The 27013-nt window shown below is 37.5% G+C and overlaps 2 protein-coding genes across 2 annotated transcripts; one reads left to right on the plus strand and one right to left on the minus strand.

Annotated features, from left to right (window-relative positions):
- The first annotated feature begins 2077 nt into the window (after positions 1–2077).
- LOC145772473 (uncharacterized) lies at positions 2078–3232 on the plus strand. The gene has a single exon (XM_082584350.1). It carries the CDS (start codon positions 2078–2080, stop codon positions 3230–3232), a length of 1155 nt encoding a protein of 384 aa, XP_082440476.1.
- A 15518-nt stretch (positions 3233–18750) lies between these two features.
- LOC145772828 (uncharacterized) lies at positions 18751–20837 on the minus strand. The gene is made up of 2 exons (XM_082584711.1): positions 20595–20837; positions 18751–20169 (listed from the first exon to the last, which is right to left on the minus strand). Exons 1-2 carry the CDS (start codon positions 20758–20760, stop codon positions 19709–19711), a joined length of 627 nt encoding a protein of 208 aa, XP_082440837.1. The 5' UTR covers positions 20761–20837; the 3' UTR covers positions 18751–19708.
- Positions 20838–27013: the final 6176 nt, after the last annotated feature.

A 27013-nucleotide genomic window follows, 5' to 3' on the forward strand; every position in this document is an offset into this window, starting at 1 on the left:
TTCGCCTACCCCCTTTGCTCTTTCTTCAAATGTTGTGTATAAATTTAGTTTTTTGCGTGACGCAAACCAGACATACATTTGGTGTGTCAACCAGACATTTGTTGACAAGGGCCGGGGAGCACTTAAATTTAAACCTAACAACTAAAAGTGCAATTAAAGAGCACATCGCCTCTTGTGAAACGTGCACTGACAATGTCTCGATCGACCAATTTAAAATCCTCTCTCGAGGCAGATCTGATTTTCAGACTAAGATCATGGAAGCCTTCAGAATCAAACGTAACAATCTATCTCTCAACCGGCAGTTATTCGCCTGTGGCTCATCGTTCCTTTTGTGTGTGTTCTAATTGTTTTGTCCAATGCCTGTAGTCTACACCTCACGTGATCTGTTTCCCACCACATAATTTACTCGCAATCATTCTCGTATCATTTGTTCAGTTTGTGCTTTGAGTCCAGAGTGTCGTTACAGTTACAGTGCATAGTCAAATTTATCTTACGATTTTTCATTTTATGTATTGCAGATTTAATTCCTGATGAGGACACACATACGTGTCGAAAACGTTTGAGTTGATTTTACTTTAATTATGTTATATTTTGTGTGAAATAAAGTATGTTAAACCCGCTAAAGTTACTATGTTTTATTACTCTAATCTAAATATCCAGAATCGAATAACCTCATACTAATATTGCATGCAACTAACCAGAATCAATCAAACGCTCAATTCAAGTTAAACTTTTGACTATTTTAGCAAAAATAAACTCTGTTTTACAAACTACGCTGCCAATTTACTAGGAAGCGGATGTATATTTACAGAATTGCATTTATTTGACATCGCAGCAAGTTGTTCTTTATTGATCGTTTTGTATGAAGCAGCCAACAGACACAAAGTTCCATTTATGTTCCTGTCTTGTTGGTCACTACGAATAGATTAATGCAAATAATCTGTTTGGCTCCCGAGATTACGACTTAGAATAAAAATTAAACTAATACTGAAAATCTGTACATGAAAAGTCACGAATCACGAGTGTCATGAAGCAACGAACTTTTAGGCCTTCACAACAAGATTTAAGTTAAAAGTAACACAAGACTCACTTCCAGGATTAAGTGGAAACCAAGCATTCGATTTTATCTAAACCCACAGAGCACTTCCCGGATGCCCTGTAGTTTTAAAATGTCCTAATTAAGACCTTCATGGCATAGTGGCGAGCGTGAGAGCTGCCTAGCTGCATGCAAATAAGGCTCACTTGCACGCTTAATTATATGGACTTTGATTCTCTCCGACTGCTACTTTGTGACAAAATAAAACTCGCACACTGCATCACGTCGGTTGAGATATCATTGGAATACGGTTGTTCCTAAACAAGAGCGAACGATTCCATGCAGCAGGCCTGCACAAGAGCAGACAACCATAATTTGTGAAAAACTAATGTTAATGCTTCGAAAACAAAACACTCTAATACAGCGTTTCTTAACCTTTTCTGACTCTAGCACCCCCGTAAACAGGCCTGAACAGTCTAGCACCCCCTTAACTATCATTGACATACGACTACTACAGTGCCAACAAAAAATTTAGTAGAGGCCGAAATTTTGACATGCTTTCAGATCGTTGGCGATATATTTTGTCATGAAGTTAGTCTCTTGTTGTTTAACAAACTGTGCAGTTGTTTTAACAAACTTGATTCAAGATTTGGTATTTGACTTTCATTCACCAACAGAAATTCAATTATATCCATATGTAAGTGAATATGTAAACAACAGCACTGCACAGTTTGTTAGGCGACAAAAAAATACAAAATTTACCGTCAGCGATCAAAAAGCAAGTCAAAATTTCGGCGCCGCCATTAAGAGATTCTAGAGTTTTCAAGCTAGAGGAAGGTTGTGAGATTTCTTCTAGTAAGCATAGCCGATTTTTTGGTTGCGAATTGCCCAGAGAAGCAAGTGTTTTGCGCGGTGCAGAACAAGAAGGAAGGTGCAGTTTGAAATACAAATTTGAGGTCTCAATTTTACATCAACTCAACCAAACTGGAGACAGACGACCCAGAAAACAAGAAGGAGACGCCGTCTCTAAAAAGGAAACGAATGCATTCCGAAGAGGAGTACCAAACGGAAAACAACCCAGACGAAAATGGCAACAATACTACTACAGTCATATTGAAATTGAACCAGCCGGGAGAGCAAAAAAAAACATTAAAAATGTATTCGCCGATACTGATCGACCGATGTCTGCAATATCTAATAGGCGAATACAAATCCTGCTCAGCAAGACAAGATGGAGGACTTCAGTTAAATGCAAACCCAAGCCAGATAGAGGTTATCCTCAAAACAAAGACACTGACGGATGGAAACACCATCAACATTCCGATCACCGCCTACGCCAAAAGACCACCTGGAGCAAGTGGAGTAATATACAATGTTCCTCTCGGCATGGAGGATGGAGATATTCTTGCGGCGCTGAAGGATGCGAACATAAGGTCGGTTAAAAGGTTTAATAAAAGAAATTCTGAATCGTCTGAACTAATTGCATCTACTACTGTATTATTAATCTTCAATAGCAAATCACTACCAGACTCAATAAAAATAGGTTATCAACGATTTAGAGTCTCGCAATACATTCCAAAACCCTTAAGATGTTACAACTGCAATCGATTTGGACACATAGCAAAATTCTGCAGATCTAAAACCAAATGTCTCCGATGCGGTGAACAACACAGGCATGATGAATGCCCAAGTATGGCAGTAAAATGCTCAAATTGTGGTGGAAATCACGTCGCTATTTCTAAAAACTGCCCCAAGTACTTGAAAGAAAAAGCCATTCAGAAAATGAAAACCACTAAGAACTTAACATATGCTGAAGCCTGCAAGCAGCAAAGAGCTGTAAATACAGAAATGCCAAGTTATGATCTGGACTTCCCTCCTCTTGTAGCAAGCACAACTCAAACAAGCCAATTGAATAAAAATCTATCCTCTAACCAAACTAATGACAGTATAAATATAACTCCAGTCACAATGGAAAAACCCGGACCCTCGAAACCAACCAACGTAGGAGACGAGAGCGGCCACTTTATAAATAACCCAATCCTATTTCTTGCTTTTTTAGCAGAAGTGATTACAAAGACAACGTTCGCTCAAAGCCAAAATAAAGAAATTGACATTTTTCAAATTATCGCCGACGCAGCAGGTTCTAGAATGGGATTTCTAACAAACTCGGACATGTTAAAATCACTAATAATTTAATGTTCTTCACAGTGTGGCAGTGGAACTGTCGGTCAATTTATAGGAAAATCCCGGAATTGAATCAACTAATAGCAAGCTCACAAACCCCACCGGATATCATTTGCTTACAAGAAACACACCTAACTCCTAAATACTCCCCTAATATTAATGGATATCATCTCTACAGAAACGACAGACCTGCTCACTTGGGAAAAGGAGGTGGTGTCGGAATCTGCATTAAAAGAAATATCTCCTTTACAGAGCTACCCATCCCGAATGCAGACCCACGGCTGGAAATTATTGCAATTAAAATCGAACACCTAACTGTATGCAGTATATATAACCCACCCACAAACTCATTTGCAGGTGACCAAATAAACTGTATTTTCACTAACCATAAAAAATTATTAATTTGCGGTGATTTCAATGCCCACCATGTCATGTGGGGGTGCAACAACAATAATAATAGAGGGTATGCTCTACTTGAAGTAGTTGAAAATCATGACGCAGTAATCCTCAACACCACTGTTCCCACCCACATGTCTTTAAATAAGCCGGAAATCCGATGGAACACTCTAGACCTCACTATTGCTTCTACTTTCCTTGGTCACAAATGCATCACCGATGTCACCAATGAATTTTTGGGTAGTGACCACTGCATAGTCGCTACTACAGTCAATGTTTCTTCCCCACATAATGCAGAGTTTGTACCATCATGGGCATTCCAAAGAGCTGATTGGGCAAAGTATTCCAAATTATGCCAAGAAAAGCTAAATTCTTCTGTTGTCTCAAATGATATAAATACATTTAACCAAAACCTCTCCGAAACTATCCAACTCTGCGCGTCTATAGCAATTCCTAAAACCAAACCATTCAAATTAAGTGGCGTTCCATGGTGGAATGACAATTGTAAACGAGCAGTAAGGAACAAAAAAATAGCACTACAACGTCTTCATCGTACCAGACACCCAACAGACATCCAAGCCTTTAAACGCCTCCGGGCAATTGCCAGAAAAACTATCATCCAAGCAAAAAAAGAAAGCTGGAACAATTTCTGCTGTTCCCTCGATAGTAAAACAAAGCTTGACAAAGTGTGGAAAATTATTAAAAAATTTTCAGGCATAAAGGAAACCAAAAGAATTCCCACTCTTGCCACTAAAGCAGAAAGTGATACCAACAAAGCCAACATCCTTGCAGATCAATTTCTCTCAGTTAGCAGCTCAACCAACTATTCAAAAAAATTCCGTGAAAATTCCAGTCTTTCAATTTCGAACAATCTACAATCAAAACTGGCAACCCATTTCTACAATAAATCTTACAATTCACCCCTGCAAATGAACGAGTTGAAGACAGTCCTTAAAGGTAATAAAAACACTGCTGCAGGTGCGGACGGCATTTATTACCAAATGTTATGTCATCTACCCCCTTGCAGTTTGAATATCCTCCTCGACTTCTTTAACTACGTCTGGTCGACAGGTACACTGCCACTCAAATGGAAACATTCAATCATCATTCCAATTCATAAGCCAAACAAACCAACGGGTATACCCTCCTCCTACAGACCAATTTCTTTAACCAGCACCCTTTGCAAAACTATGGAGAAAATAGTAACTAATCGCCTCAGATGGTACCTAGAACAAAACAATTTACTTCATCTTCAACAGTCTGGATTCAGAAAAAGACGTCGAACGACAGATCATATTATCAGACTCCACGACACCATCCAAAAATCCTTATCTTGCGGTGAATCAGTACAAACTGTATTTCTTGACCTTGAGAAAGCTTATGATATGGTCTATCACGACGCAGTCCTCCTAAAACTATATGACCTAGGGATCAAAGGAGCCATGCTATCTTGGATCAAATCTTTCCTGTCAAATCGTACTTTTCAAGTCAAGGTTGTCAAAGCTTTATCTACCACAAGAAAACTAGAAAACGGAATTCCTCAAGGCAGCGTTATTAGTCCATTACTATTCAACGTAGCGATCAACGATTTACCAAACTTAATTACCTCTTCTACAGCACTTTTTGCAGATGACTTCTGTTTTTGGAAAACAGGAGAAGACATCTCAACTCTGTCTAATATAATCAAATCTGACTTTTCAAAAACCAAAGACTGGTGTGATAAATGGGGCTTCAAGATCTCCGCAAACAAATCAGCGGTTGTGCTGTTTACAAACAAACGTAAATATGATCCGTGTACACTCGAAATAAAAAATTCGTTAATCCCCATCAAAAAAGACTACAAATACCTTGGAATCACATTTCAGTCAAATGGAAAGTATAGCATCCATGCTAAACATGTTGCAGAAAAATCCAAATCAAGACTAAATGTCCTTCGTGTACTAAAGGGCACAAACTGGGGAGCAGGAAAATCAGCACTGCTTTGCATCTACAGAGCCATAATACGATCGGTTATTGAATATGGTATGGAAGCATATTTTGCCACAAACAAAACCACACTCCAACCAATTCTGACATTACAAAATGAAGCTCTAAGAATATGCTCCAGAGCAATGAAAAGTACCCCAATTTCAAACCTACAACACTACTGCAATGAATTACCCTTGTCACTTAGATACGAGCAACTTTGTCTAAACTACAAAGCCCACATTCTGACATTTTTACACCACCCAGCACATGACATCCTCGAGGAAAGTTTGCCAAGAAATTTGACCAACACAAGTAACTACCAACCATTCCATTCCCTCACCGAGACAATAGACACGAATATTACCGTAAACCTCATCCAAGAACCATCTATCCCACCCTGGGAAGTCTATATACCCATAACTGACTACACCCTTGTGACTGAAACCTCCCAGCTTGACCATCCAAATGCCATCTCTGGAATAGTCGCTGAGCACCTCACAAAAAATTACTCAGAATTTCTCAACATATATACAGACGGATCCAAGACCAACACGAAAACCGGATCTTCCTTTTTTGTAAACCGCTATGGAATAAAACGCTGCTTCACAATTAATAGATCCGCATCTGTATTCAGTGCCGAACTGTTTGCAATAAAGGCTGCACTTATATGGATAAAAGAGACCAAACAAAGTAAGTCGGTCATCATTAGCGACTGCTTAAGTGCACTACGGACGATTTCAAATCCAACCTGGACAAAACACAGCTTAATCAATGACATACTTCTGCTTCATTCCAGCATTATATCAAATACAACAAAAGTAAAGTTTTTATGGGTTCCTAGTCATGTAGGCATTCCTGGAAACGAAACTGCTGATTTCTTAGCAAAACTTGCTTCAGGAGCCATACCAGCAATACCAACATCAGCCATTACCCCCATCTCCGCAAACACAAAACTCAGCCTAAGTGAAGTCAAAAACCTCACCAAAGATCTAGCTCTGCAAAAATGGAATAATCACTATATAAACAGTACCACAGGCCAACTCTACAAATCTATATATCCTGACACCAAAAGTGCAGGAACAAACAAAGTACCTGACCATCCAACCGTCTTTAGACTCATCACCGGTCACTGCCGTTTAAACCAACACCTCTTCAAGATCGGATGCCACACTTCTGGACTATGCGACACATGTATGAGCCCTGAGACTGTGAATCATTTTCTATTTCATTGCAGTAAATATGCAACTCAAAGGAAGTGTCTTGAACAAAATCTGAGCAAGTATGGAATAAACATATCGGTGAAAAATTTTGCTGAAAATCGTCCAACTACTACACATCTGCTGGCTTTTATAAACTCCTGCAATAAGCTTATTTAAATTATTATTTTAATCACTGTAATCGTCCATGTTATACTGTAGTGCACCCGTGTCGTGTCTGCTCCCAGCCAGAGATCGATCGTCTCTTACATTGATTCAGCGTCTTTGGACACTGAATCGGTGTGGAAGGCGATTGATTTGCTGGCTGGGCTTTCCTTATTTTGTTTCAGTTTGTAACACCAAGCGTGCAATTCCAAAGAAGTACCTGACTTTCGTGGGCCTAACCTCCTACAAGAATTTCTTTTCCACTAATGATGTATTTAAACTACTGTATCGTATTATGTTGTGTTGTGTCGTATTGCACCCTTCACTATGCCCTGTTGTGCTCTAACTGTGCTAAATAGCTATTATAATAATGACTGTCGCTAAAAGACCTTAGATGTTGTAAAGCGACATAAAACAAACCATAACAATCAATCAATCAATCAATCATTTGTTCAGTTTGTGCTTTGAGTCCAGAGTGTCGTTACAGTTACAGTGCATAGTCAAATTTATCTTACGATTTTTCATTTTATGTATTGCAGATTTAATTCCTGATGAGGACACACATACGTGTCGAAAACGTTTGAGTTGATTTTACTTTAATTATGTTATATTTTGTGTGAAATAAAGTATGTTAAACCCGCTAAAGTTACTATGTTTTATTACTCTAATCTAAATATCCAGAATCGAATAACCTCATACTAATATTGCATGCAACTAACCAGAATCAATCAAACGCTCAATTCAAGTTAAACTTTTGACTATTTTAGCAAAAATAAACTCTGTTTTACAAACTACGCTGCCAATTTACTAGGAAGCGGATGTATATTTACAGAATTGCATTTATTTGACATCGCAGCAAGTTGTTCTTTATTGATCGTTTTGTATGAAGCAGCCAACAGACACAAAGTTCCATTTATGTTCCTGTCTTGTTGGTCACTACGAATAGATTAATGCAAATAATCTGTTTGGCTCCCGAGATTACGACTTAGAATAAAAATTAAACTAATACTGAAAATCTGTACATGAAAAGTCACGAATCACGAGTGTCATGAAGCAACGAACTTTTAGGCCTTCACAACAAGATTTAAGTTAAAAGTAACACAAGACTCACTTCCAGGATTAAGTGGAAACCAAGCATTCGATTTTATCTAAACCCACAGAGCACTTCCCGGATGCCCTGTAGTTTTAAAATGTCCTAATTAAGACCTTCATGGCATAGTGGCGAGCGTGAGAGCTGCCTAGCTGCATGCAAATAAGGCTCACTTGCACGCTTAATTATATGGACTTTGATTCTCTCCGACTGCTACTTTGTGACAAAATAAAACTCGCACACTGCATCACGTCGGTTGAGATATCATTGGAATACGGTTGTTCCTAAACAAGAGCGAACGATTCCATGCAGCAGGCCTGCACAAGAGCAGACAACCATAATTTGTGAAAAACTAATGTTAATGCTTCGAAAACAAAACACTCTAATACAGCGTTTCTTAACCTTTTCTGACTCTAGCACCCCCGTAAACAGGCCTGAACAGTCTAGCACCCCCTTAACTATCATTGACATACGACTACTACAGTGCCAACAAAAAATTTAGTAGAGGCCGAAATTTTGACATGCTTTCAGATCGTTGGCGATATATTTTGTCATGAAGTTAGTCTCTTGTTGTTTAACAAACTGTGCAGTTGTTTTAACAAACTTGATTCAAGATTTGGTATTTGACTTTCATTCACCAACAGAAATTCAATTATATCCATATGTAAGTGAATATGTAAACAACAGCACTGCACAGTTTGTTAGGCGACAAAAAAATACAAAATTTACCGTCAGCGATCAAAAAGCAAGTCAAAATTTCGGCGCCGCCATTAAACTTTGGCCTGCACTATTGAAAGGAAAGCGACGTACAAATTTATCATTTTGTTTATTCTTCAAAACTACTGTCGTCATTGGTGATAAAAGAAACACGAAAACCTGAGAATAGTAAAAGTACATGGACAAACTTAAGTTACGCGGGTGGGTAACTAGTTACACATGTATCAATGTGATTTCTGTTGTTGCTTATGTGTGACCAATTTGTCTATTCGAGGCTTCGTGTTGGTCAAAGCCACTCTCATATCGTGGAGCAACCCATGTTGAAGGCGGTTCCGGCCAATTGTCTTGATTTGGAGCATGGTGGAGAACGCCTTTTCAAACAGGTAGGTAGTCGGAAATGGAACGATCAATTCCAATGCTGCTCGTGCCAATGCAGGAAATGCTGTCAACTGATCACACCAGAAATCAGCAAGCGAAGGACGGAATTTTATCCGACAACTCTGATTCACCTGCATGTCAATCAGCTCCTCCTTTAGTCCATTATCATCACTCATGTCAGCTAAGAAGGGCTACTGTATCCACTCTGGATAATGTGGATATGAGTAATTTGTGGGAACGTATTTTGCCATGGTGGTTTCTAGAAGCGAGAGGTGAGCAACAGTATTACAACAAAGCACCCATCAGGTAAGTTCACACAATCTACTCAGGATCAATTTGCGTACTTGACTGGGAGATGACTACAATAACAGCAAATCATGTAGGCTACTTCGAAACAGCAATCATTGATATGACAACTGCTGATACTGGCAGAAAAAATGCAGAAAAGTAAAATGGCATTTTTTGATATTATACTGCATGCATTTAGCACCCCCTACAGTCTATTCCAGCACCCCCAAGGGGTGCTAGCACCCCCGGTTAAGAAACGCTGCTCTAATATGTGAGCAGGTACCTCTACTAACGGCAATATTGTTAGCAAATTTTGAAAATCCCTATAAAATACTTCATTAAAAAGATAAATACATAGACAGGAATTCCAGAAATGAAAAAGTAAAAGATTTTTATGGTAAAAGATCGTCCTTGTTACAAATTAAATCAAACTGCTGTAACACCAAAGCTTTTACTAACTTAAAATTTAAAATTGCAAACTGCACAGCAGTAGGCTACAGTTTAAAAATTAAGTTAGGAAAGGTCGATTACAAGCACAAAAAATAAAAAATATGCTTAAGTGTAAAGTACACTGATGAAAAACAATTAGCAAAGACAATGATTATATCGATTACATAATACATTGCAGTAATATAATTACCGTACATTAACATAATATTTATAACGACAAATAACGCAAATACACAAAAAAATGTTATTACAGTCCTCATGTACATAAGTGCTCGACAATGGATGGTAATCGTTCTTGCGTGAATGTAGTAGATGCTAGTTTTAAAACTTCTTATTGTAAAACTACCCCAACCAAAACCACAGATCCGCATGTTAAGAAATATACTGTATACAAAGAAGGCTACAAATATACCACAAAAGGATTGCAGTAGTTGCAAACAAAAGAGTGCTCGATGCATTACAGCAAAGCCAGCAAAATAGCTAGAATATGACAGCACAAAACAAAGCTGGAGCTGCATAAGATTCTTTGCAAAAGGAAAGAAAGGAATATCACAAAAGAACTATGACAATACAACAAATCGTGTTCTAAAACAAAATGCAAACATTAACAACAGAAAGTCAAAATATCACAGCTTTTTCGGTGAATATGTTCTGTTAGTGGTTAACGTCACGTTTATCTATTTCATCCTTTGAAGTAACTTTACATATTAGAAAAGGTTTCAAGCTCACTAATTTAATGCTTTTTCTTGAAGCTTACTTATATTTATAAATTCATGTCTTAAGATCTATAAAAACATTCATGTGCGTTGTACATATCCAAGTTTGTACAATACATGTTTATACAAATGGCCAAGTTAAAAATATAATGCAGACTAATTATTATTATCATTAAAACTTGCAAACGTAAGGCTACCCTCAATATAACCTACAAGAAGAAGCTGAATTGAAAATATTCCAAAACAACCTAATAAGTGAAGAGATGGTTCTGTTACAATTGTCTAAATTGATTAAACTGTTTATCAGTTTGTTTTTGCATCTAAAAATAATATAATTTTTGTGATCTTTTAACCTATTTGCTACTAGGAGTAAATATAATCAAAAACTTGATTTAGCCAATCATGCTGAGTTAAGTAAATCAAAAACTGGAAACCTGAAGGTCACATTTGAAGGTTTAACTTTAGGAACCACCGGTCAAAATACAGCTTTTGAAAAAAAGAAAGTTAAAATTTTGCAAAGTTGCAGAAAAATTACGTTTACAATTAAGTCTACTCTACTCCAAGCATCATTTGTATAACTGTTAATTAATACAAGATACAGTTAATTTTACAGACTTTAAACTAAAAACATTGATATTGAATAACAACAACACATGGAAAAAGAGCTGCTGCATGTTTTGTTCAAAATACTCGACTTAAAGCAGTTTTTTTTTTAATATCTGTTTTTGCAAAGTTTATTTTTTAAATGCTGTGTTGCCTTTTCACTTTTAACAGATGCTGGAGGAAAAATATGACAACCGCACCAAAATTGCATGTGCTACAAATCTCTCCAGAAATAAAAAGTAATTCTGTACTTAACTTAATCAAGACATCTTAATGGGCATTCTGCTAACACAATAAAGCAGTTTGGGTCTTGTGGCTATTCTATTTACAGACATATAACGCACTAATTTACATGAACAACTATACCGTCCCGTTTTTAATCCATTTCCAAGATCCAATTATTGGCGCTATTAGCTATCGAGGAAAACATCCCCGAATATTCATGGAGAATTTCAATTCTTTGGCCTATTCGAACACAATGATAAAACACCAAGAGAGTTAAAAGGAATAATTGGGGTCTTGGAAAAACTTTTGGTGTTTCAAAAACAACTCATATTTAAGATCTACCGACATAGATTAGTTTTTAAAGCAACAGAAAATACAAAGTAAATTGAAATAATCCTTTTGAAATGGCTGGCAGTTTCGCAGTGAGCAAAGCTGCTGTCACTTACTGAATTGTGTAACTTTGTGGTTTCGTTTTCATCATTCAGCCCAACTTGAAACAAAAGATTATGTTTAGCTCCTTCTGTTGTGACGCAACTACAAAACCTTCACAATTCTTTTTTTCCTCTTTTTAGTGCTCATATTAACATTAAAATGTTAAATTTGCATGGTTTTGTAATATATCGTGACTGGAGGCAATTCAGTCTTTCGGGCTTTGGCATAAGCTTTTGATTCTTGAAATGTTTTAATAAAACTTGTGATACTACACTGAAAATAGATTTTTGGCTGACAAAAACTAAAACAAAAACTTCAACTTTAAATATCTGGATAAAAAAAATAAATCCCAAAGTTCGAAACAAAGCTATAAACATCAGATACTTTTGTTCTATTTTAAAAACCTTGCTGTAGTTTATTTGTGGTATAGATTTTAATGCAAACGTTTAGGCCTACGATCAAACGTGTTTTTTACTGTAATGTCAACAAGATCTAAACGTAAAATTGACAAATATGGCAACAACAAAGCTGTGGTGACAATTACAAACATAATGTAAGGTTGTGCGTAAGCTTCTTTCACTGCACGATATGCAGTAGGCTTAATAAGCCTACTGCATATCGTGCAGTGAAAGAAGCTTACGCACAATGTACTTTGGTTCAAGTTTCTAATATTTTTGAGACGTGACCATTTTGTCAAAAACATAATGCTGTTTCATTCGTAATCTTCCCGCTCTTTTGAGCTGTGGCGGATCCAGGGGGGGGGGGGGGGGATTGGGGCGCTTGCCCCTGCTTGTGATATTTGTGGCAAATGGACTTCAGCAAGCCATGGGAAGATTTGATGAAGTGAAAGTGTAGCCTATTTTCACGTCTCCACTTGTACAGTGCAGCATTGTAGTTTGCAAGCAAACGATAATGTTTTTCCAACTTACAGCTTAACTTTTTGCATATAAAAAATAAACGTGACCCGGTCCATTTATGCGGTAGCGTTAACAGGAGGGCTCAGGGAGTACTTTTGGACACCGATCCGGGATGATTTCTTTAACTTTTTCAAGGGACCTGAAATCTTGAGAAAACCACCGCATATTCTTTGGATACAGCGCGTTTTTCTTACATGTATCTTAATTTGGGGCACGAAGATCTCATTGGTACCGGGCCCAAATTATCCTCTCGACGGTCCTGCATATATGATCCTGAAAGTTATTGGGTCATTACGTCACCATGTTACGAATTCACACAACGCATTGCGCAATCACGCTTTTGATGTTGGCAACAGTAGAAGCATTTTGCTTGTTTTTCTTTTGTGTTGGTCTGGTTTGTGTTATCCAAAACGGTGCCAATTAATATGCATGCCGATGATTGGAGAGAATGCATGGCTGTCTTGCACATATAAAGACAAATAGCAAAAGATGAATCAAAACATAACATAAGTAAGACGCGTGCATTAACGAAAGCAAACGACAATGCAATGATTTTGCTTGGGAGTCACGCGATTGGTTCTGGCAAACGTTCGCTTGCATCACGACATAATGCAGTGCTTGTTATTATCAGGCGGCTCTTGCTACCCGAATGGGACTTCCCGTCGAGTTCAATTAGTCGGGGAATCCCCTTGCAGTCAGTCAGTTCGCTCAGTATAAAATCAAATGTGAGTGAAGAGAGCGATCATTTTAATTTCGGCCACCATGCTGGTAAAAGAGACGAAGTTTGGAGTGGTTAGGACAAGGCAGTTGGTATTCGTAAAAAAGCAAAAAAATTAAAAAAAAAAAATTGTAAATAAGATTACAAATAAGTACTCAGTTGGACGAGGTAACAAAAATGTACATATTGTCAAAAGCCAAGATTCGTTAAAAATAATTTTTGTTGATTTTCTTGAAAGAAAGATTTTTGAAAATTTTGTTTGCATTTTATTGCAATCGGGTCACAAAGTAAAGTATATAGAGTTTTCATCAAAACTTGCATTGATGTTTGGTAATTTCAAAAACCTTAATTGCCTCTTTTTTTGTATCAGAGCAACCAACGCTTCTCTTCTATACCTCCCTTTCCGACCCTTTGTTCTTGATTTCTTTAAATAAGTCTTATTACATCAGAAATCTAATATGACTAAACAGAGACGGCGGATGTAAAATCTAAACTTTTTTGGAATATTTCAGTATTTTTTCTGGAATTTAAAGAACTCAGCGTTCCCCTTCGGGAAAGCAGTTTATATTTTCAGTTGGCTCTCCAATACGTGACGTAGAATATCCAGAAATTGCGCAACGATTGCAATTACAAGACGTGGCTTGTTGGGCTAAAAACGTCAACAATCTGCAGGATATAAGCAGCTCGAACTGCCGCTTACAACATCGCAACTTTTTTTGATCAAGCATTTGAAGCTTGACATTAATAGCACAGATCTTGCCAGCATTGTCGAAAAATCTCGAAAGACTCAAAATTGATAATGTGGTGTTTGGACTTTTTAGACAATTTGCTCAAAAGAAATTGTTCAAACTCTTCCTGTAAATGTTTCAAACGATTTCAAATTTCAGAACAAAATTAGAAAATTTTTAGGCGAAGTTGAGTTGCCCACCAACTAATAGATATAAATTTTGAAGATGATTTGGAACAGCTAAGCGGGTCAGATCTGTGCAGTAGTAGTTTAAATGAAGAAAGTTTTTTTGGATTCACTTTTCAAATATCATAACCAAAAAATAAGAAACTATTTATCCTAATATTTTTTTTCAATTTTACAAACTAATTTTTGCTATCTTATCGCAAATGCCTTTGGGCATTCTCGATTTTGCTATTGGTAGTAGCAGTATACAACACTCGCAAGTAAGCAATTCGTACGAAAACCACAAAATACCGACTACGTTACATGAAGAAAAGCTTTGAACTATAAAAGATTTACTAGTTAGTCTATGCAGCCATCCAAGAAAACGAAACTGTCAAGAATAAGCTTTTGTAAACGCATTTTCAAGAGTCTTGAGAAAGTGCTATTATCCTTACGATCTTAACCTTGTCCGAAAAGTTTTAATTTTCGTTATCTGTGCAAACAACCCGCAGTACATGTTTATGTCTTCCTTATCACACTTCCTCAAAAAAATATCTTCTTTGCGGTCTAAACTCTGGAATAATGGTGACAATATATTTTGACCACTGAAAAAATTACATAATGTTATGTATGACTCGCATTTTTAAAGCAAGATTGATTTCAAAAGTATTTTGCTTTTCATAAAGTTGCTCTACAAAACGAAATAAAAAATGACCTAATTAAAATAAAAAAAATATTTGTAAATCATAAATTTAATTAAACGTTTGGTTTAAGTGGCATATAAATTTATCCAAAGCAAACTGTCAAAATACCAAAAGAGCAGATTTGAAAAACGAACGCAATTCCATAAGAAACCTAGAGTTGTCGTTTAGTAAACTTATAACCTTAAAATCTTGGCACCGACTGTGTTTGTTGCCAGGATGCAAACCGACAAAACAACAACAACTTTAGGCTTCGGTTTGATTATCACCATATTCAGTGAACCAAGGGGGTAAAAAGTTGTATATGCGTGATCCAGACAACTTTGAAGGTCAACTTTGTTAACTGGAAATGAACTTAAACTAATGTCGTAGAAACTTGTGAGAGCCTTGTAAGTGGGAAAAACCTATCATCGCAAATCGGCACTACAGGGAATTAGAATGACGTCTGCTGTGAAACCGTAATTGAGTCGTTGCTCTGTCTTCAATTGCAAATGCGGAAATATGACATTGTGGCGATGGCGTTTGAAATCGTCATAGTCCGCCATTGGGAATTCAAAGCTCAGCCACGCGCAAAGTTGTCGGTTTTGGGTCTTTTCTACTTTATTAAAATTTATTGAATTGAATTAACTTTAACATGTGCAAAGTGAAGGGAATTCCACCCATAATGCAATTTTACTCTTTTCTTTATAGCCTACATAGTAAATATTATTAGGAGTTTGGGACCGGAAAATTATAATTCAAACATTAAAAGAATTTAGAAATCACATTAATTAATAAACAATTATTATTACTCAGTGATTCGTTTGGAAAAATATCGCAAAAATCATTTAATGTTAATAATTATTATCAATTCAGTTAATGATTGAAAACATAACTGTATTTGAAATCAGAAAAAGTCTTAACATATGTCTTCTATATTACTAAACTTTCAAATATTTCTTTAATTTATCTAAGCTTCGGTATATTTGTCTTTTTTTCAGGACTTCTAAATTATTTCTTCCTAAATTATACCGCTAGGTGACATCAAAGATGATATTATATGGGTTTGCTTTTATCCTGTTTGCGTCTGTCACCCAACTCATTCAAGCATCTCCGGTTTGGATGCCAACGACCAATCATATTAGGCTCTGTCGTTCGACCGCAGAATTATGGGTTCGTTCTGTGAAAAATCATAGGAAAGTTAAAGCGGAAACAGTCAACAACTTCAATGGGTGGGTGACTTTCGAAAACCCCTCAAAACCCAACATCAAGATGTTTGCTCTTGAGAAAGATGAAAAGTTTTACTTTCTGCAAAAATTCAAATTAAATATTGTTTTGAAAGAAAACACCATCCCAAGAGGAAGAGTGCACCACCGGGATGAGAGATTGTTTGAATACCTCCAGCTCCCTGCTAATCATCACAAGGTTTTAAGGCATCTTGCATCTGGAAGTTATGTGACAGATGTTGGTAAGAAAACTCGTTTGAGCCACCGTCCATCACATGCCACAGATTTGTGCTTCTTCGAAGTTCACTAAAAAAAGAAACAAAATCTTTGACTTTTTGTTGTTTGTTCCTGGTTACAAGGTGCCTCACAAAAAGACTTCAATGCATTGATAAAGGTTTCGCTGGTTTAAACTGAATGAAATTCAATTTTTCAAAATAAGTTGATTGACGTCGGGTTCGTTTCCAAGAAACTTTTATTTGCCTTATGAAAACTTCCATGACAATTGCTGAAAATTTGATTGAAGTTAGATACGGCCTACCACGTATTTGATGTTTTTCTTTTGCTGTTTGAAAATGATATATTTTTTATTGATTCAAAACTTTCTTGTTTTCTGCCTCATCATATTTATAGACATTTTATTTATACTTATTTAAAGCAAATGTCTTCCTTGCAATTTTTATAATTTATTTCATTGAAAGGTGTCGCTGCTTTATTGAAGCATCACTATCTACGATTGAAATTGAGCAGACAAGCAGATTATTGTCATTGAAACTTGTCAATTGATACGTCTAAATGTTTCTCGGAATTACGAAAATCTTGTTTTCGACACCATGTGTCATGGATTTGACCATGGAATTTCGATAGTCCCATTTTTTTTGAAACACTTGGTCCACTGTTCCATCCCAGACATCAAAATCTGCATTTTCACGCTGATTCAACGTCTGCAGATGCTTAAAGGTGCTACGATGACGTGAAGCAAGTTTGTGAAGAATTATTTAACTTTTGATTTTCCAGCTTTTTTGCCCATTTATTTACCAGTGATTGTTTGTTTTAGATTCTGCATAGCACACTGGTGCCTGTGTTTAAAATATGAATAAAATAAGATATTAAAGTATCCGCTCAGCCCCTTTGACGCTTAATTAATTTATTAGGTTGAAAAGGTTATTCAAGCATGACATATTTATTGACTTGATTTTATTGCAGTTGCTTTCAAAATTATTCGTTTTATATGACAGAAAATACGTCAGATTGATGTCAGAAAAGGGTGATCAAAGGACGTTGCGTTCAATTCTTTTGCAAAGTAATATTTTCTTGAAAAAGATCGTTTTTATTTTTACTTTTTTGTAGTTTTAATTTGCCTTGAATGCTTTGAAGCACTATATCAATATTTGCCTATTTTTCTATTTTATATACACAACACATATTTATACATTTTTATATTTGTTTTTTATTTATCAATATTGCTCTTTGAATCGCTATGAAGGGGTAATATTTTCTGTTGTGCAATATTAATTCCTACTAATGCTTTGTCATTGCCAAAACAATAAAATGGTGAAAACAGAGTTTATTCAAATGGTCATATCTAGACTTATGCCGGATAGTTGAAAATGTAGATTTAATAAGTGGACGGGAAAGCAAAGAAGCCAAAACTCATGTCCACCATCAGGCATGCTTTTGAATGTCTTGCCAAAGACACAGCAACATGCTCTTGAGGTGTCGAACTAGCGCTCTTTCGAACATGGAACCAGGGCTCACCCCTCGGCTATGCAGCCGACAATTGTCGGATAGTCACCATTCCATTCAAATGGGGACAGCATTCTTTAAAAGAAAAAATTAATCATTAAAAGTTAAAAAAAAAAAAAATTTAATCTTTTCATGACAGAATGTCATAATTGTCGTTCACAGTTATAAGAAGGAGTGATTTCAAATCATACAACGAAATTTGAATGCAAAAAAATCAAAGTTCGTTGTAAACCGTCTACAAAAGCCATAAGGACGTTGAGAAATTTGCAATGAATATTGAACCACAGAGACAGGTCCGGTCAAACAAGATTGACAGTGAGTTCTCTTTGCACCGAAAGTGTTATTTTGTATTAGCTACTCCTCTCGCTAGGTGCCGCTAAATTCACAGTTCTTCTTGAAATGTCCTGTGCAGCTTTATAATATCAAGCAAGCATGCTTGATCTTCACTCACAAAGCCACGTGTTTAACGACATTGGTATTGGTTGAATTATTCAAGGAAAATATTTTTGTGAGCTAGTTTTCATTTTCTCTCACAAATCAGATGTTTTTTTTCGGCTTTTTTATACTTGTTTAGAAACAGCGATCTTCCAGGCCTCAGAACAAGGCTGACTACTCACTATAGAAGAGCCAGCATTGCGTTGCGCTAGCCTCCATAGTTGTCAAAATATGAATACCCGATTAATGAATGCATATTTTATTGATGATCCAGAGCCCGATATCTAGCGATGGCACATAGCTGTATCTCAGCAAGATACCGACTGACATGTAATGTAGACGACAAATTGATTGGAATCCACAACTTTCTATTTATATAAAGTCTTCAACCACTTGCTAAAGAATGGTTTGGAGAATTGTGTCACGTCTTACTTCAGTGGTTCGACAATCAACTTCAAAATAGCAGAAAACAGCTGTAAAATTTAACTAGTGGTACAGTTCGTACTACGAGTAATCAAGTTTTTTAATGATATAGCTCGTAGTAGGAAAATCGTAGCAGACATGCACAATTAGAAACAAATTTCTTTGTTACATTTTGTAACTCAAACTTAAGTTACACAATTAGTAGAAACTGGACTTACATCATTTTGAAATCCTTTACAACACTATTTCATAAAAGCTAGCATTAGTGCATTAAGCCAATGCAGACATAGGCCTCCTCATAATGTAGTAGGTACGCTATAATGCGTTTTTCTAGTATAAATAAGCAAAAATTTCGATGATGTTTTAAGTTTTGATTTATTTTGCAACACTTTGTTCTTAACTGGCGTTCGTGAAAGTCTCCAATTTTACTTTTGTTAACTAAATCTCTCAATGTTTTCAGCATTATGTTCGGAAAGGCCTAAGGATTGATTTCTTTCTGTGGATGTTCGGGTATGCCCTCTTCGATAATCAGTCTGGCCAATAACCCGGTCGTAGAAATACGATGACTACCAAACGTTAAACAAAGTGAAAGCTATAATAATATTAATCTGTATGTGTTAGAACGCTTCATTTTCAAACATATTTGAAATTTTTCTTGAAGCTAAGTTAGTGATCAGGATTACAACCAACCAAGATTTATCCAAAAGCAGAACTGCAGAACGGTGCCCCTCGTCAAATTGTCAGGTACAATGACACTGCTTGAATGAATAACTCTGGTTTAGCAACTCTGCTTAGCTGTTTATTGCATGCACCATACGGAATATTTTATGTTAGCCAAAGAAAAAGCAAAGGGCAGAAAATAAACCAAAACACACGCTATTGATATCCCACGTTGAACCGTATTCTCTTCTGAGAGTAGTTGTCAATTCAGTTAACAACGAGTTTTGTATAAAGTAACCATGAAGGTAACGTCTTGTGGCAATGTTCTGCAGCTTGTAACTAGCTCCTCCAGCGTGCTTGTCAATTTTGTAAGAAAAAAGCCTCATATCTGTTGAATTGACTTCCGTAGGACGGGAGGTTGCACTGACCACGATGACTCTATTTGTGATTGGATTAATTTGCAGGAAACGCCATCGATTATCCCCATCATGGTGGCCGAACATTCGGACAGTGTTGTCGCTGGTTGTTACAAATTCCTGCCAAGGAGTGTTAAAAGTGTCGGTTTTCTTCAGCTTTGCCCGAAGTTTCATTCTCCTTTTTTCCATCGCCATGTTCATCACAGTACCGTTACCTAAGCAAATTGACTTTTTATTAAATACATTCAAGTGCAATTGTAAACACTTATGAACTAAACCAAATTTTCGTTGAAAGAGATGGAAGCAAACTCTACATAAAACATCACATTTTATCTGTAGTAGTCTACTGTATGTAACAGTGACCGCCCTGGTCTTTGCTGCAGCAGTATCATTTTTGCTTTATTGAAAACTAGTATAGGCCTACTGTACACTGTACAATGTACAGCACTGTACAGTATTTGTTTGTAGTTAAACTGATGCTGTAGCATTATGGAAGAATGAGATTGTGTTTATAGATGCATGTCATCAAGAAAAAATGATAGTGCAGCCCAGGGTAATAGCCACGGGCCCAAAATTACGTCATTAGGCCTATGCCATATACAGCGAATGTTGTAAGTTCAAATTAAAACTAGCTTTTTACCTAAGATGGAGTAAATGACTTTATGATTCGCAAGATCACGATGAAAGATTTGAACAAACTTTGGCTTCCTGAAATGATACATCTCACCGTCAGCGTGGGATAGCAAGAAACAGGAGCAAATGAAAACGAAAAGAATGAATCCATTATGATGAACAAGACTTTGCATAACCTCAGCTTGACCTCAGCTGACACAGTAACGTCAGTAGCAACAAGTAATAGCTACGTTATGTCTTACTATTTAAATATCAGTATCTATAAAAATGAGTATTGCAACTTAAAATTCAAAATACAGGTCCACCTGATTGGATGACTGTTAGCTTAACTTGCCGATTCTACAGCTTGCCGTTCCTGTTCCTCGCGAAATAAATCGGGATTACGGTTGTAGCGATTAGACCTCATGGTTGGTTTTTGAATCTTTATCCTCGGCCTGACAAAGCCTTGATAGGATATTCCTGGTAGTTTCGCATGCTTGTAGGGGCTCTTGACGCAGGGCAGGTTACCGAGATTGGCAGAATGAAGTTTCCGATTGTTGAAGTTTTGTTGCCGGAGAATTATTCCATTCACTAGGTACCGCTGAATAGAGAGCAGTCCTGAAAGTGCGTTGCTCAAGTGCACACCCCGGGAGTCGAACCAGCGCCGCGTGATCTTGAGCCGGGCGCGTAACCACTGAGCTAATGGGGCAGATTTATATTTTTTGTCGTTATATTTTTTATTATTTGTCATTTATATTTTCTGTTGCCATTCATGGCGTTAAGTTTTTATGGGGAAAAAAAGTCAATGAGATCACAAATCTAATCTTAGAGTCTCTTGTTCAGATGAGCCTCTATTCCATTTAGTTATGTTTTGCATCTCAGTTGTAGAAAAGTTAAAACCTTTCAATGTAATGTTATCTTAACGCCACTACGATTTTCATTTCTCCATGCAATCATAAAGTGCTGCAGTAATAGTAATCGTAAAGCCTTGCAGAAATAAAAAAAATTTTATCGTCGCCCACAGTTAAACCAGTGGAGACGCCAAGAATGCAGAGTAGAATATACCACAACGCTTATCAGAGGTGATATGTGGGCCACGTATGGCAAACCTAATAAAAACCCTATGTCAGCTATAACGTCTTTACCATGAAAGTCGTATTCATCTATAGCCTACTCTATAAGTCTATAAGATTATTACCAAAAATTTGTCTGTTTGGCCTCACATCAATAAGCTACAACCTGAATTGGAGCTAAGCATTGACGACTATCATTTCTGATGGGTAAGTCTCAGCAGACTATAGACAATTGATGCACCTACCGATGCTGTTTTCTTCCTCATTGCATTGAAAATAACTTCAATATTTACTTTGCAATTTTGAAAGAAGACAAAACCAGAAAGCATGGCTACCTAGAGATAGGCTAATACTTGCTTTGTCACAATCTGCAGACTTTTCCGGGTTTTGCCAACTTTTTGTAACTGTCAAAATGAAATTTTCTAAAAAAGTGATGTTTTAACGTAACGGTACTTTTTTCTGTCTTTTGTAGGTGACGCACTGGGTTTTTTCTTCACTAAACATTGAAAATCCCTATTTGATTTAATTAGCCATGGTACAAACAAAAGAAAAAAAACTTGGAAATGCCGATTTTCATACATGTTGCCTGTAAACTGTATCATCAACACTAAAAGTGTTCAACTAGCCAATTTTATATTAATTGTTCATTTATGATTTCAACTATATGCTGACCAGTGTCAATCCGTTTGTCTGTTTGCACAGTAAAATTGTTTGACTGTTCACCTAATAAATAGCCTGCAAACCTGCATGAAATATCACAGCAACCTGCTTTCATATACAGGAGATCGATTGCTTATTTGCACTATCGATAGGAAATAGTCGAAAGGAGTTTACGAAAGCATAAAAAATCGGGTTTTGACACGTAGTTCCGGTTACGAGAGCTGGCTTGTTTTCGCTTTTCAAACCATAACAAAATTATTCATTTTAGACTTTTAACCTACCTTATAAGAACATGCAACATTAAATTTCAAGTTTTTTAGTCTAAGACAGTGAATCCCGCTTTTCTTATCGGTAGGTTGCAAACGTTTGTACAGATCCCATCATGGAGGGGGTTGGTTTGAGTTTTCTACGACTTAAAAAGAGTAGGCTATGCAGAAAATCAATGCAAAAAAAGAAAATATGGTGGAAAATTCAGAATGTGCAGTGTTATGGCTGTGAGTGTGAACTTGTAAACGACCAACACATGGATACAAAGGATTATGTGAAAATTGATGTGTTCATTGTGATTAAAATGTAATTGTTTATTGACGGCGATCATCAGGCACTATACTAAGTGTTGTTACTAACAAAGTTATTTGTAAAGTAGCGGTTCGGTGAAGTTTCCCAAACCAGACAGCGAGCAATGACTTTGTGAATCTTTATAAACAACAGTTCTTAGAAAAGGTATTTTTTATGGCTAGATAGCCAACATGTCAAAAGCTATTTTGGGCTTTTTACTTGTTTTCATAATTCGAAACCCATATTTGAAGCCCGTGAGAAGGTGGGTGTTGTCCTAGTAGATCTTACAGCAGCCTATGACACTGTGTGGCACCGTGGTCTTACTATGAAACTATTACAACTCATTCCTGACCGACACATGGTTAAGTTTCTGATAGAGACCATCTCGAACCGTACCTTCATACTGCATACCAACGAGGGAACACCCAGCAGACCACGCCGCCTGAAAAATGGCGTCCCCCAAGGGTCAACACTATCGCCACTCCTATTTAATATCTATATAAGTGACCTCCCATGCACTACATCGCAACAGTATGGCTATGCAGATGATCTAGCTCTTCTATATGCTCACAGGAACTGGTATGAGGTGGAAAGAAAACTTGAAACTGACCTGAAACTGGTGGCTGACTATCTGGACAAGTGGAGGCTCAAACTGAATGCGTCGAAAACAACAATCTCTGCTTTCCATCTAAATAATCGGGAATCTCAGCGTCAACTGTCTGTCTCGCTAAAAGGAAATCCTTTACCATACACTGCAAACCCAACTTACCTTGGAGTAAAACTTGACCGGCAGTTGACCTACAGACCCCACATCGAGTCACTCCGTGCCAAGGTTACCTCGCAAAATAACCTCTTGAGAAGCCTAGCAGGAACAGGATGGGGAGCCCGAGCATCAACCTTGCGTACAAGTGCACTAGCCTTGGTCTACAGCTCAGCCGAATATGCCTCAGCTGTATGGAACCGCAGCAGACACACAAAAAAGATGGATGTGTGCATTAACGACACCTTGCGCATCATCACTGGCTGTCTCCGCCCCACACCTACTGCTTATCTGCCAACTTTGGCTGGCATTGCTCCTGCTCATGTCCGTAGGGAAGAAGCCTCTCACAAACTGGCTCTACATGCGAAACTCGATCCTCAACACCTTCTCTACAGTCACTCCCAAACAAATGGACCAGTCAGACCTCAACGCCTATCATCAAGGCGCCCATTCCATCGATATGCTACACAACTTGTGGATAAGAACTTCAGCTGCATGGAAACATGGACCCAAGAATGGAACGAGCTGCCACATATCCCTCCCCAGTTTTCAGTTATGCCAGCACTCTCCATCCCTCCTGGAGCAGACCTCTCAAGAAAGGCATGGGTCACATTGAACAGGATCAGATGTGACGTTGGCTGCACTGGAGCTAATCTATTTAGGTGGGGGTTGCATAATACGCCGATATGTGTCTGCGGAGCGGTAGAACAAACAATGCAACACATACTCCACGAATGTCCCATCTTACGACCCCCAAGTGGAATCACTGGTATTCGACAACTGGACCCAACTACCGTATCTTGGCTGCACGAGGAGGCATTGCCAATCTAAGCTACTACAAGTCAAACGAGAGAAGAAGAATATTCGAAACCTAGACCCGTTGAACTTTTCCAATACACTTGCAAGATTCTTTGTATAAAAAAATAAGTTCAAAGTAAGAAATAAAATTGTATCTCAATTCTCCGTAACCCCCTGCTTTTTTTGCTTTTTTTTTAATGTTTTTGTACGCGAAACTTTGTCCACAAAATGCATAACCGCTGTTGGAAACTACCTTCAATCGACCGTAGTGCAAATTTTATGTGAGCATCATTAAGTTCAGTCCAGTTTTACAATCGGCTATATGGTTGGATACTTTTATTAGTAGCAACCTAAATTTTAAACCTTTAAACGTCATAGTTAAATCAAACTCGGATCAAATATGTTGGGTCACTCTCTTGCGGCTGCTTTATAATCATTTCTCACAACACCAGATGGTACGATTGAAAACATTTGATTTCAACCATTTTTGCTTCATTAATTTTTTGGCTTGACGGAAGGTGATATAACACTGGGCTGGCGCTATATAACGCTAAACGTGAAATAAATCTTTATGTTTCACTGATTTAAATATCTTAGTTGTACCCAGCCGTTGGTGGGAACGCCTGCGTGACGACAAAGGTAACATTATGACACAGTGTAGTGGACGAACTTTTTAGCAACATCAATTTTCATTTTATTTTGGCACTACACTAATACCAGATTATTGGCTAACACACAAAGAGCATAATAAAAAAATAGAAGACGTCAACTTGAAAAACATTTTGCGAAAGATGATTTTCTCTTAGCGGTAAAGCAATACCAAAAGTGTTGCCAACCTGTTCTTTTTCCTTCTCTTGTTCGGCTGTAGAATGAATCTGCTTCGTGTGGAAACTTCAACTCATGACAAAATATTTGTAATTAACTCCAAACAGCAGTTACCGTGTGGTTGTACCTGCCAGTGCTCGGAAAAACTATGGAAAAGTTTTTTTGATATATCCAACCTCTTTGATCAATGAGACTTGATGCTTCAAGCTTGGCAGAAAAAACTTGAATGATATTCTCGCAAGCAGAAGATACTTATTACGCTCGAAAACTGCCTTCCAGCCGAAAGTAAATAAAGCATATTAGAAAATGTAAAGTAAACTGAGTGGTGATGATGAACTGATGATGAGAGAACTGACGATGCACTAAGATGAAAATGAAATGAAAATGATGATGATGATGAAAATGCTGATGAGAGAACTAATGATGCACTAGCAAGTGCGAAATGATTGATTGATTGAATCTTTATCCTCGGACTGGGAAAGCTTCTTGCAGAGCTTAATCCTGGCAGTTTCGCATACTTGTAGAGGCTTTGAATCACTGACGCAGGCCCGGTCACCGAGATTGACAGAGTGAAGTTTCCGATTGTTGAAGTCTTGTTGCCGGGGAATTATTCCATCCATTAGATGCCGCTGAATGGAGAGCAGTCCTTAACGTGCGTTGCTCAAGCGCACACCCCGAGAGTCGAACCAGCGCCGCTTGATCTTGAAGCTTCTTCTTTCCAGAAGTGACGCGCTAACCAATTGAGCTATATTTTCTGTTACATCTACTGACTACTGATCCCTGTTGCCTTAGCATTTGAGGTTTTAGCTTTCGAGATATGGAACAGGGATCGTTTCAGAACAAGACTAGGTCAGAAAGTGAGGCAGACTCCGACTCAGCTCAGCAGCAGCCTAGAGCAGTTAGCTAAACTGAGTGGTGCACGAAAAAATGGAATGTTTTCAATGCCTCTGAAAACGCGATGCTTGTGGTAACTTCTCATGTAATCCTCTTCCAGCACTAATAATAATGATCATGCTTTTATTGCGCCCATTGCGATAACATACAATACACTGCGATCACAGATGCGATACAACAGACGACAGGAAGCAGCGAAGTCACATAGTCTTCGAGTCAGCTGCTCCCCTTATTTTGGCTTGCCTGTGTCTTTCGCCGAGACACAGCCGCGTGTTCTGGAGCGGTGTCGAACCCACGTCCTTTCGAACGTCTCGCAGACGTTCTCACGCCAAGCACAACAAACGAATCCTACAGTGCGTCAACGCATAAAAAACTTCCATTTAGAAAACTTAACAGTATTAGATTTAAGTGAAAATTAAGTTTTGTCAGTTTGATTATTATGTCTACAAACGCAACACAACAAACTTTCCGTAATATTTTACCTCTAGTGACGATGTAAGACCTGGGGCCATGAGTCATTATGACGTAACAACATTTCAAATAGAGCCGATCTTTGCAATCGATATCAAAATTCTTTTAGGAGAAACTACCAATCAATCAATCAATGTTTTATTTGTCAGTAACTACATTAGATCTACTTCTTTAAAGCTGTTTGAGAAACAAGTTCCTTATCGATTTTTTTCATAGAACAGTAGTTTAACATTTTTTGAGTGAGTTTACATCAGTGAACAAACTCAAGCTGTAGCAAATGCATGTTACAAGACAATCAAAAAAGCAGGAATAACTCTTTCTTGTTTGGGAGTGCACAAACGTAATGGACGCAGTGCATCTAACTGGTATTGTGATTGAAATATGAATATTTAATGGCGGTTTTCTATT

This window comes from Aplidium turbinatum, chromosome 6, assembly GCF_918807975.1.
Source record: "Aplidium turbinatum chromosome 6, kaAplTurb1.1, whole genome shotgun sequence".
Classification (NCBI taxonomy): Eukaryota; Metazoa; Chordata; class Ascidiacea; order Aplousobranchia; family Polyclinidae; genus Aplidium; species Aplidium turbinatum.

Bases quoted from the DNA above. Each gene is read 5' to 3' on its own strand.
- LOC145772473 (XM_082584350.1), top strand. From the start codon at position 2,078: ATGCATTCCGAAGAGGAGTACCAAACGGAAAACAACCCAGACGAAAAT.
- LOC145772828 (XM_082584711.1), bottom strand. From the start codon at position 20,760: ATGCAAAGTCTTGTTCATCATAATGGATTCATTCTTTTCGTTTTCATT. The intron at 20,170-20,594 runs GTAAAAAGCTAG...CAATTTGCTTAG, and splicing joins AGTCATTTACTCCATCTTAG to GTAACGGTACTGTGATGAAC.